Source organism: Fundulus heteroclitus, chromosome 1 (assembly GCF_011125445.2).
Source record: "Fundulus heteroclitus isolate FHET01 chromosome 1, MU-UCD_Fhet_4.1, whole genome shotgun sequence".
NCBI classification, from domain to species: Eukaryota; Metazoa; Chordata; class Actinopteri; order Cyprinodontiformes; family Fundulidae; genus Fundulus; species Fundulus heteroclitus.
This window is the reverse complement of record NC_046361.1, coordinates 28,370,455-28,381,988: the sequence shown is the minus strand read 5'-3', so window position 1 is coordinate 28,381,988 and position 11,534 is coordinate 28,370,455. Positions and strand designations below refer to the sequence as shown.

General features: G+C 38.4%; 1 protein-coding gene across 1 annotated transcript; it reads left to right on the top strand.

The window, feature by feature from the left end:
• Nucleotides 1–2,646: 2,646 nt before the first annotated feature.
• LOC105928562 (transcription factor-like 5 protein) lies at nt 2,647–11,420 on the top strand. The gene is made up of 7 exons (XM_012865877.3): nt 2,647–2,714; nt 4,955–5,531; nt 5,638–5,794; nt 5,892–6,045; nt 6,140–6,326; nt 7,997–8,138; nt 11,223–11,420. The coding sequence occupies exons 2-7, from the start codon at nt 4,963–4,965 to the stop codon at nt 11,346–11,348; spliced, it is 1,335 nt and encodes a 444-aa protein (XP_012721331.2). The 5' UTR covers nt 2,647–2,714; nt 4,955–4,962; the 3' UTR covers nt 11,349–11,420.
• The last annotated feature ends 114 nt before the right edge of the window (nt 11,421–11,534 follow it).

Sequence of the window (11,534 nt, the reverse complement as noted above, 5' to 3'; positions counted from 1 at the left end):
GACACACAGGATAGAGAAAATATGCAGTTTACTGTTTCTGGAGATGACTGGGATAGGCCTGCTTGGGCTCCAGGGCCGGTTCAAGACAGCTCGGATATGGACTGTTCTGGGGCTAATAGAGAGGGAGAAGAACATGAATGGATAGAGCCTAATAGCGAAGGTTCTGAGGTATTTTTCAGAGGAAGAGGGGGTTCATGTAATAGAAGACAAAACTGGGGTAGAATCCGCGGTAGAGGACGAGGATCACCTATGCAGAGACATACAAATGTGGAAGAGGATTGGAGACAGCAGGGCTTCAGGGGGGATACGAGAAGCAATGATGGTGGCATGCCCCGGGCTCATAGGGGAGGTTTCAGTTCGAAAAATCCACACCCAAACAGGAGACCATTTAAGAGGGAGACTCCAGGAGGTCCAGATTTAAGATTCTCAGAACCAGGCTATAGAAATTTTAATGATGAAGGTCCTGAGTCGGATGGGGGAGGTTTAGATTTTGGGGAATCAGAATCTGAAAGGCATACTGTAGACATGGATGATCTAGGAACAGGTGCTCAAGGATTTGATCATGGGTTCAGAAGAGTAAGGAGAGGTCCAATAAATAGACAACCAGGGCCCAGCAATGCAAAAATAAGGGGGGTGTCACCTGATTGTTCAGATCTTAGACATGGTAGATGGGATGCAAACTCAGAATTTTCTCAGTCTGATAGAAGAGGTCCAGATAAGAGAGAAAGGGAGGAAAGGCACACAAGCAGAGAAGGAAGAGGTCCTCATCAAGAGGGCCATGGCGCACGTGAAGGACCTCCAGCACCATTCAAAAGGCCTGTAGGTCCCCGTCCAAACAGAGAAGAAAAACCATTCCGTGATTTTGATAAACCACAAAATCAGCAGGCCGTGCAACCTCAAAGACACAGAGGCGCTTTACTTCCCACTCCTTCAGGAGGGCCATTATCTCTCCCAAATACTGCGATGAAGAGTCACGATGGCTCCTCTATGAAAACACCACAGTTTGGTCCCCCTTTCAGTAGGAACAGGGGAACTGGTAGAGGCAGGGCAGTGGATAATCGGTTCAGAGGTCATGCAAGAGGGCGAGGACGGAGAGCTCCAGCTCATTAAATTAATATGTACCCTTCAGAACACAAAGGCTGAAAGACACTTTAATATGCTCCCCTAAAAGGTTTTGTAAAGTGTAGATTTAATTGCTATTAAAAGTTGATCCACAGGCAAAGACATGGGTGAAATCTGTAATGGTTAATTGATATAGAACTGCTGAGTTTTTGTGTTAATTATGTTCTACTTTAGTTATTGTAAAGTAGTTACGTAGTAAAGTACAACTACTATAGTCATAGTAGTTGTTTGATTATGACTTACACCTTGTACGTTTTGTTGTGTATTATACTGTCTGTACATTTTCTGAAAAGTAATAGTTTGAAAAGCTTTGTATAAAAGTAGTTTTTGTTTTTAACAGAGCCATAGCGTCACTGTATTACTCTGTTTTGTTTGTATGATCTGCTCATAAAAATTGTAACTTGTTTCAGTGTTCTTTTAGACTGCTACAAGTCAATAAAGTGACATTTTAAAAACTTTGTAAGAAATGTAATTTGTTCTTCAGTGAACCAGTGTATTCATTAAATGCAACATTAGACACCCCAAGTACTTTGCAATAATTTTATATGAAGACAAAATGCCAGAAGGCTGTTATTTAGAAATTATATGCTTTTTTTGCTATTTCCAACAAGATTTAAATTTCATCATACAATGTACGCCCCTCAAAATATGATTCACCTTGATAAAATTGCAGCATGCTTTTTGTCCTATTCTAGGAGGATAAGTATCGAGAAAATATCAATGTAGAATGTTAGATTGGATGAAAACCTTCCCAGTATTTGGCAGAAAATCTTGAAAAAAATCTTGCATTTTAGCTACAATATCAGTGACTCCATTCTACAGTACACATTTCAGCATAACTTTTTATTTTCAATTTGCTGGTAGCTATCCAATTTACTGTCAGTTCTTAGTACTTTTTCCATTTATTTTACTCATAATTCAGTTTATTGGCATTCAAACTGTAGAGCAAAGGAATCATTTTATTGCACAGGGGAAACATTTTTGGCTTTGTATAATAATAACCCTTAAACTGAACTGAAATACATTCAAACATTACTCACTTTTCCCAGTATTTTCAGGATTGTTCACAATCAACATTATTATTATTACCTTCAGAGTATAATAATATTAAATTAAAATGTATTTTACTCGTGCTGTTGAAGATTTTCAGTTGTAGGATACATTTCTTTATGTCTTGTATTGCAGTTGTACGTATATGATCAAACAGCTGATTGGGATGCTGTTGTCATTTTTAAAAAAAAATCAATTCTGTTTTATTATAAGTCCCCTTTCAGAATGAATGTATGCATAAAATGTGTATGAATGCACACGTTTGAATTTAAATAAAAATGAACATCCTACGGATCATTTAAAAGAGAATAAGAAAATGTTTTAAAAAAACTTAACTTGTAATAACATTTCTTGAGTACAGGTTTTAAACGGTTTCAGAGAATTTCAAAATGTTTTGTTAAACTTTTAAATATTGTATGTTAAATATTGTCCCACTAACGTGAAGCGCTTGAGCCGGACGCCTCTGTCGTCACGGTCTCAGAGGGAAGAGAGGAGCGAACTTCCAACAACTTTTCCGACCATCGATTAAGAAGTTATCTGAAGTAAGTAAAAGATCGGCGTGACAGGAGCCATTAAGAGAACCAGTCACATTACTGCCTATTTAATTTATTCTTTTATATATACACATATAAACCGGACTACTTTTTAATAAAAATATTCCCGAAATTGCGGGTTTGTATCAAAAATGGCGACGTTTTACGGAGAGAGTCGTTGAAGTGCTGTAGTCGCCTAGCTTAAATCTGCTAATGTTAAGTTCACCAGCTAGCTGCTTGCAATAAAGTATAACTCCTTTAAACGCTAAAGACACTAAAAGCTATTTTGGCGTAAAGTCACTCCAGCAACAGCCTTGCGAGTAAAAAATAAATCTCGTTGAATATCTACAGGTGTATTTTGTTAAATTTATGGAAGTATTTATCTGTTTTTACCTGGAGATAGCCGCTTTACATTATTTAGGTCTTAAGCATGAATTCGCTTTATGTACTTGTCTACTTCTTTAAATAAAAATGTAATATAATGTATTCTACAGTAGGCTATAACATTGTTTGATTGTAAGCACACTTTATTACAGAAATTAATTCCAATAAATGTGCAAAACCGCTATTTGTTTTTATCAATAAGACAGTGAAACTGTTTCATTTAATTGACCATCCAGTGGCTTAATCTAGAGTTCCTATATTGGAAGTTTTAGGTGTTTACGCTTTCATATTGTAACAAAATGCTTCACATTTTGTTACAATTACTACCATCTTCAGTCTGTTTTATAGTTGTTGTTTTTTATAAGACAGACCATCACAAAACAACACAGAATAGGGAAATGGAAAGAAAAGGGATACATGGTTTTAAAAGTTTTTTTTTCCTAAATAAAAACGATTAAAATATATTGATGCGTATTTTTACACCACACCCTTATTTTAAGACAATGCTGTGTAGAACCACTTTTTGTTATTAATTTCAAACGGCATTCTTGTGGGGTAGTTAGGTCATCAACAGTTTAAGGCAAAGCAAGGCAAATTTATTTGTATACCACATTTCAGTACAAAGACAATACAAAGTGCTTTACATTAATAAAATATAGGAAAATAAAAGCAGGTTGGAACAAAATAGCTCAAGGTGAGCAGTTGTGGGGGTTGTTAAATGTCTTCTGCCACACATAGGGCAAAAGGATCAACTTTTATCTCATATGTTCCCTTGGCATGAATCTGCCATCACTGTGTGTCCCTGTGAGGCTAATCTAGCAGCGCTAAAGGTTGTCCTGGCAATACATTCTCCCACCTGAGCTGTGGATCTCTGATGCTCCTCCAGAGTTACCATGGGCCTCTAAGCTGAGACTCAATGAAACAGGTTTCATTAGTTTACAGTTAGGCCATACTGCAGTTTTCAATGGATTGGACTACTGTAGATAAACTGAGCAATGAACAGAACTGCTGCATTTATACTTAGGTCATGGGTCTTCAACGTTTTCCAGGCCAAGGACCCCCAAACTGATGGCGAGATGGAGTGGGGACCCCCTAATTATATATATTGTATAAAATTGTGTTATATCAAACTGGTCCTATAGTGCCATGTGTAAATGTACCTTGTTATTGTGTATTCAATACTAAGATACTCAAATAATACACAGGTTCATATGTTCATGTTTTTATTTTAAACATGTGCGAGGCACAGTGAGTAGGGTGGCCATGCCACTGCCATTTATAAACATAAGATAACACAATAAACTGATTCCTGGCAAGATCAACAATATCTGTCAATTGCATGTAATCATGCATAAAGACATTTCAATTTAAAGACATTTCAATTAGTGGAAAAAGATTGCAGGGGGGGGATATAAAAAAATGTCTAATCAACCAAAACCTTCGCGACCCCCATGCAGTACCTCTGCGGACCCCCTAGGGGTCGAGCACCACCTGTTGAAGACCCCTGACTTAGGTTATGTACAGGTGCTCTGTTTTTTTTTAATTTTAGGGACTTCTGAAAGCGCATTTTATTTATAGGAACCACAGTAAAGGATGTTTGTTACAAAAGCACACCAAACAATTCAATACGTTTTCGAAAACCGCGGCTCATTTTCCTTCCACTTTACACCTAAGCTCTACTTTGTGTTAGTCTGTCACATAAAATCTGAATAAAATACTTTTGGTTGTACCGGGATGTGACAGATTTTTTTTTTTGTTCCCCAATTCTACCACTTTTATACAAAGATATAAACACCAGAGCAACCCGAAGTGTTTTTCTCCTGTAAAATAAATCATGTTTTTCTTGTCGTCATTTCCTTTTCCAGAGGGAAATATGGCATCCCTTCGACCAGTTTACAAGACTCTTCATCCGTCCTCTACATCAGGCGAACACACCTCTGACTTCGTTGGTTTGATCTGGAGCCAAGGCGCGTGCGGAGCCCAGGCTCAGTGGCTGACGACGGGCTCAGAGTTTGATCTGATGGAGATGTCAGATGTCGAATACTCGCACCTTCAGCACTTTATCCAGGCACAAATAGAGCCCGGGCTTTCGGACAGCCCCGATGCCAGTCCCCTCCCAGCCGCGGTGGCGGTCCAAAACGCCACAGAGATTTCCCTTAACACGTCTAGTCAAGCTATCGACTTGTCTACTTCAACCTCGAATGATGAGCACGGCGTGGTGATGCCAGGGGAAAAGACTCCCGTGTTTTATGGCGAGGTTCCAAGTGTTGTGCTGGCCAGGATCAAAAGTGAAGAGAGCCCGATCAAGGCGACCGTCAAGACGGGGGCATTTTCCAAGAACAGGTCCATATCTGCTGCAAGAGTGTGTCTGGAGAAAAGATTCAACAGCATGTGCGCTGATACCCCACGGCAGCTGGACAGTCACTCTGCTGTTGTCAGCAAGTTAGTTTCCTGTAATTCATTGTAATAATTTTTTTTTAGGAAGCATAATGCTGTTGTATAATTTTTTTTGCATAGCGTGCAACAAACCCTCTGTTCTCCTGTTCAGTCTTTTGACAGTATTTAAGCATTCAGCAGAGGCTCAAGAGACATTCACACATCCTCAAACCCCAAAGTGGGTGAAAGCTGACGGAGCAAATCCTTTCAAGGTCTCCAGCTCCTGTGTGGGAGGTGTTTTCGACCCGAAAACCAACGTCTTTGGTCAGGTGGGATGGAAATTAACCTCGGCATTCATATCTCATAGATTCAGGCAACACGTTTAATCAAACAGTTTGAACCTTGGTGTTTCTGCTGTAATTGCAGGTTATTGCACACGTGGCAGAACCCCAAATGCATCAGAGCTTAATAATCCCCCCAAGTTTTTCGTTGAACTTTCTCCCAGATAGCTCTGCTACTAAAACGGCCTGTGCTGACAGCAGCAACCCTGGAGAGGGCCAAGGGTCGGCCATCACTGAAAGTACAAGGCACTGTAATTATAAACTCAATTGATTCAATGTCTGTTGTACTACACAGTCTATTCTAAGACCGCATCATGTTGCTGTTTTGCACAGAGGATAGGGCGCCACATGCTGTCCTTAAAGGGCATTGCAGCAGCGTGTGCTCTGAGCCTGCCAAGACAAGTAAAACGGCTTCAAATCCATCCCGAATGTCCAGGAGGGGCGGCTGCAAAAAAGCTCGATCTTCTATGTCACTGATCCAACGCAGGGAGAGACATAACACCATAGAGAGGGAGCGCAGGTGAGCCATAAACTGTCCTACTTGAATTTGTTGGCTCCACCACAGTGTATGAGTTTTATTTTATAAAATACTTTTTTTTATATATATGTTTAATGTTGATTAGAAGCTCATCGTCACTCTTTCAGTATTACTCATATCATTGTAAGATTAAGGTGCGCCTTTTACTCACAATTGGTGTTGATCATGTGGGCAAATTATCTGATCGTTAGCGTCTAGCTGCTGCTTATTAGGAAAACGTGACGTTTGATCTTGGTTTCTGTCAGTGCCATGACCTGAGATGAATGAATAAACATTTCATTAAACAGTGGTAATGGGCTTTTGCTGTTGGTTCATTACAAACAGAAACCCTAGACAGTAGATAGTCTAGCTAAATACAGATAAAATAATGGTTTCCCATCTAAACAGCATGGTTTTTGTAAAAAAAAAAAAAAAAAAATGATAAAAGAAGTTGAATTTAGATACAGCTGCTGTTTTAGTAATGAAACTACTTAGTTGTAGTTTCTTAATGACATTATTAAAACATCTAAATTGTTGCCCAAGACATTTTATGCTATAAAAACAGGCAGCATCATATAATTTACCTGGAGAGCATTAATACCTATATAATAAATAAATAAATAAATATGTTTTGCAGTCCAAGCAGTGCTGTCTGATATTGGTGATGGGTATAGTGATACTGTGATATTGCAAAAATGTCTCTATATTGTTCAGCCCTAGTGGACACTCAATGCTTCTGTATGTAACTTTTGTTGAATTTTGCATTATCTATAATAATTAGTTTATCCAATTTTACCTTATAAGAACTGATAAGGATTAAATGTTTAGTTTTATGTCCTAATACATAATAGCCAAGGTGTTAACTAAATTTGCCAGGATATTATGATGCAAACTTCAGAATCTTGTTCCAACCTATATGAACAATGAACTAAAGAAATGCACAATATTAGTAAAGCGTGTAACGGCTATATTATTTTTCAAGATTGCGATTATGATATTGGCCCTATAAAAACCCTATTTTCCTCACTGTGGTCTTTCTCATTGGCTATAACAATGCCAACCATTTTGGGCCATATCACCTGTGTCAGGTATGCGCATCTTATGCAGCGAGACAACAAGCTGAGCTTGTTAGTGGCAAGCGAAGAATGGATATGCACCACTTGGAAAATATTTGATGGTGTAATCTTTTATAGAATTAATATTGGACATGGTATTTTTTTAATGAATTTGTGGATCTTGTATATATGTTATAAAATGAATGTTTGGGGAAAAAGTTTAAAGGTAAAACAAGCAGACCTGGCAACACCACCATTGTGTACCTGTTCTGTACTGAACTATAAATTATCCTGATTGGTGCTTTTTATCTATGTCCCTTTTGTTGCAAAAATGTGGATAATTTGGATAATAAGATGGACTTTTTGTGCAGATACACATGCTTGTTTTTATTTCAATTGATCAAGAAAAAACAGCAATCCCCCAATTAGCAAAGTGGGTAAGGCTTGCAGAAATGTTTTTAATGATCCGTCCATCAGATGTGTTTTTCTAGTAAGCATCGGCTGCTAAAGGGAAACATCATTTAGCTTCTTTTCTAAATGTAACTATTTTGCCAAATGAAAAAGAAGCAATCATTTGGTCCACTTTCATCTATAGTATTTGCGTCTGGTGATTTACAGGAAGAGGATTCGCTCGTGCTGCGATGAGCTGAACACCATGGTGCCGTTCTGTGACTCTAGCACTGACAAGGTCACCACGCTGCAGTGGACCACGGCTTTCCTGAGATACATCAATAAAATGTATGGAGACAGCTTCAAGGAGGTGAGCCTTCGTAGAACGCTGACTGATAAAGCCATTTGTCAGGCCTTGCTTTTGTCTACCTTACATCATTTATTTCTGTTTCTAGCGTAAGTACTTATTTTACTGTAAATTAGTAATATTTTTGCGGTTATACGCTCTTGTCTGCATAGTTATTAAGTAAGTTGTTGTTTTGGGGTGTAATTTTATTATTGAACAGTTGCAGTGCCCTCAGTCAACTTAAAACGTTAACAACCCACAAATCTCAATATTTCAGAAAATAAAAGTTGCGTTTGTTGCCTCCTTAGTGACATTTCTCTTTTGAACAGTCTTTAGACTGTTAGTGAGGTAGGTTATTAAACATCTAAATATAAAAGTATTCCATTTGATTTGTCCTTAATCTGTTAAAGTCCCAATAAACAACTCAAAGTGCCTGATGAATCAAAAACATCTGTGACCAATATGTCCACCTTTATTTTCAGTAACAGTCACAAGCCTTCCAGTGGTGGAGTCTGTCAGTTTCTTGATCTGTTGACAATCAACATTTAGTGTAGCAGCAACAACGGACTCCTAGACGCTGTTCTGACAGGTGGACTGTTCTCTCTCACCTTGAATCTACCGTTAAATGAGGTCCCTCAAGTTCTTCACAGGGTTTATCTGTAGGTCAGGCGAGTAAAAGCGCCATGTCAATATTCTTTCACCTAGAACAGGGGTGTCAAACATACAGTGTCCTGTCTGGCAATGTGGCGATAAGATGCCACAAAGACCTCATCAGATTTGACTTTCACAAGTGGACAAGATAAAAGGAAGAGAATGATAAAACAATTATTGAAAAAAACATGTACTTTGTTTAATTGAAAATATGCAGTTCCTATATTGTCCACGAGGGGCGCTGTGTTTTAATTAGCAGATTAAGCTTCAGGTGTGGAAAAATTCAAATCATTTCTTATTTTTTATCTGTTTGATGTATTTTGTCATGCAGGACAGTGTTTTTAAGTTCCAAAAAATGTGAATAAATGTTTTTCAACATTGTACAATCACTGTGATCAGTTCTTATGCATAATGCACAAGTAAATGTTTAACTGAGTAAAAGTATTGTTGAAATTGCACATACTTTTCTTAAAAACGCTGAGGTTATTCATAATATATTGTGTAAAAGTGAAATTAACTTAATATAAAAATCAACAAGTCCACATTTATTAGTTCTATTTAATCTTGCAATGAGTTTACTCGTGTGGGCCTCTTGAGATCAGATTAAGCTGTATGCGGCCCCTAAACCAAAATGAGTTTGACACCCCTGACCTAGAAGGTCTTTACTGGCAACCCACATAGTGGATGATGTTCTGTTTGACAGATACAGGCTTTTTCCTGCACCCCTGTTTGAAAGTGTCTTCTAAAAACTGGCAGCAGGTTTTGGAAGTTGATTTTGAGTCCATCTTTAACCAGAACAGGTCCAACTAGCTCATCTTTAACAATACCAGCCTATACCAGTACCCCCACCTCCATGTTGCTGCTGTCTGAGTGGAAGTACAGCTCTGTTACCGATCCAGTCACAGGCCCTTTCATCTGGTTGGTCAAGACTCATTGTCATCTGTTTAATCCATAAAGATATTTCTTGACTTTATATTTCAACTTATGTGTCCTGCTCAGTGGTGGTCAAATTTTAGCCTTCCTTTCCTTTACTTTTTCTCCGTGACCTGAACATTTTTTTTCCTCTGGGGACTCTAGGTCGGTTTTGGTTCTGGAATATCTGCGCCATAATATATTAGCGTGCAATATTTTAATTAATCACATTAGTCAGACTTTCCAGAGGCAAAGGATGTGTAAGTCATTGTAGATCTCAAACTTTAAAAGGGTTTCACACATTTGCCTTATTAAACAGTAGTCATCCAGTTGGCAAATTCTTCTGGCCTGGATGGAAAAATAATTTGTCTTTTGTTAGCCATAAGAACAGGATTTGGGTCTTTCTTTGAAAACGCTTGCTTCATTCAGATTTTGGTGCACTACAGTAAGTGTCATTGGATAGAAGTAGTCCTATTTACTATGACATTAAAGAAAATGTAAAAAGTGCAGTTATTAAAGCATCAACACTTTGTGTTTTACCTAACATTTTCATTTGTAAGAAGATTTTGTTTGACTTGTCTTTGACAATTTCCTGTTAAAGGGAAGTTTTCTTCTCCACCGTCGCTTCATGCATGCTCAGTATGAGGGATTGCTGCAAAGCTACTTACAATGCAGACTATTGTCCACTCTGGTTTTACGCTCTTTCATGAAAAGTGAATGCTGCTTGTCAAGACTCAATGCAATTGGCTGGGTTTCCTTAGATGGGAAACATTTTGACCAATCTGTCTGTATGATTTGATTTAACGTGACTTTGTAAGGTGCCTTGAGATGACGTATTGTTAATTGGCTCTATATAAACTTAAACTATATAAATTCAGCTCCCTAATTTAAAATAAAAAGTCTCCATCTGCATCAACTACCTGTGCTAGTGGGGAAAATCACTCTTGGTTTGCAGTTGGTCGGGCCGCACAAAATCGGTGCAGGGGCCAGAAATGGCCCCCTGACCAAGGTTTGGACATCCTAGAGTCTTGTGTGTGTCCAGTGGTGACGCCCTCCCGATACACTCCCTGTGTGATGCTGCTTCTCATCCAATGAATGCTCAAGGACAGCTGAAAATAGCATCTTCCAACAGTCTGTACACTTAGCGATGGTCAGTGTATTTTTGAGCAAAAGGCACAAGTTAAAGTAAAATATCTTTAAACCATAACATTACAATTTTGCACAGATAGGAAAATATAGCAGCAGCTGTCCTGTTGTGATCAGCTTCCAGCATAAGTAAGACTGGATCTCGTATTACAAAGCAAATGGCAGAAGTCATGTAACGAGGTATACAATGTATGTGTTGTTTCTTCCCATTAATCGTATGCACACTTATGAAAAGTCTTTAATTTTCCTTTAGTTTAGTAAAGAAAGATGTAGAAAAACATCAACCATAAACGTTACAGCACAAAACATCTTTGCGTCACTGCTGAAACCCTTTCGTAATAACTAGGTAGAGCAAAAGAGATTTCGTCTGAAATGAACATTTATTTCTCTTTGTGGCAGGAGTATCAGAAGGCCTTCGATAACGAGAGAGAACGGTTTCCTGAGTCCAGCCCTTCTTCAGGTCAGCAAACGTCCAACACCAAAGCCATCAAGACACTGAGCTCGCCTCTTGCAGCTGAGCAATGAACTCCCACATGTGTATGTAAGGAGGAACCTTAAACTGAATCAGTAAACTGAAAGAATCTGCAGGGCTTAACTTGACATCTTATATGACTGAACAATCCTTTTTACTATTTAACTCTGCCTTTAAGCGTGGACGGTTTCCTTAGACTTATTGAGAGATGTTCTAGGATAACTGGTTTTCTGCAGTTA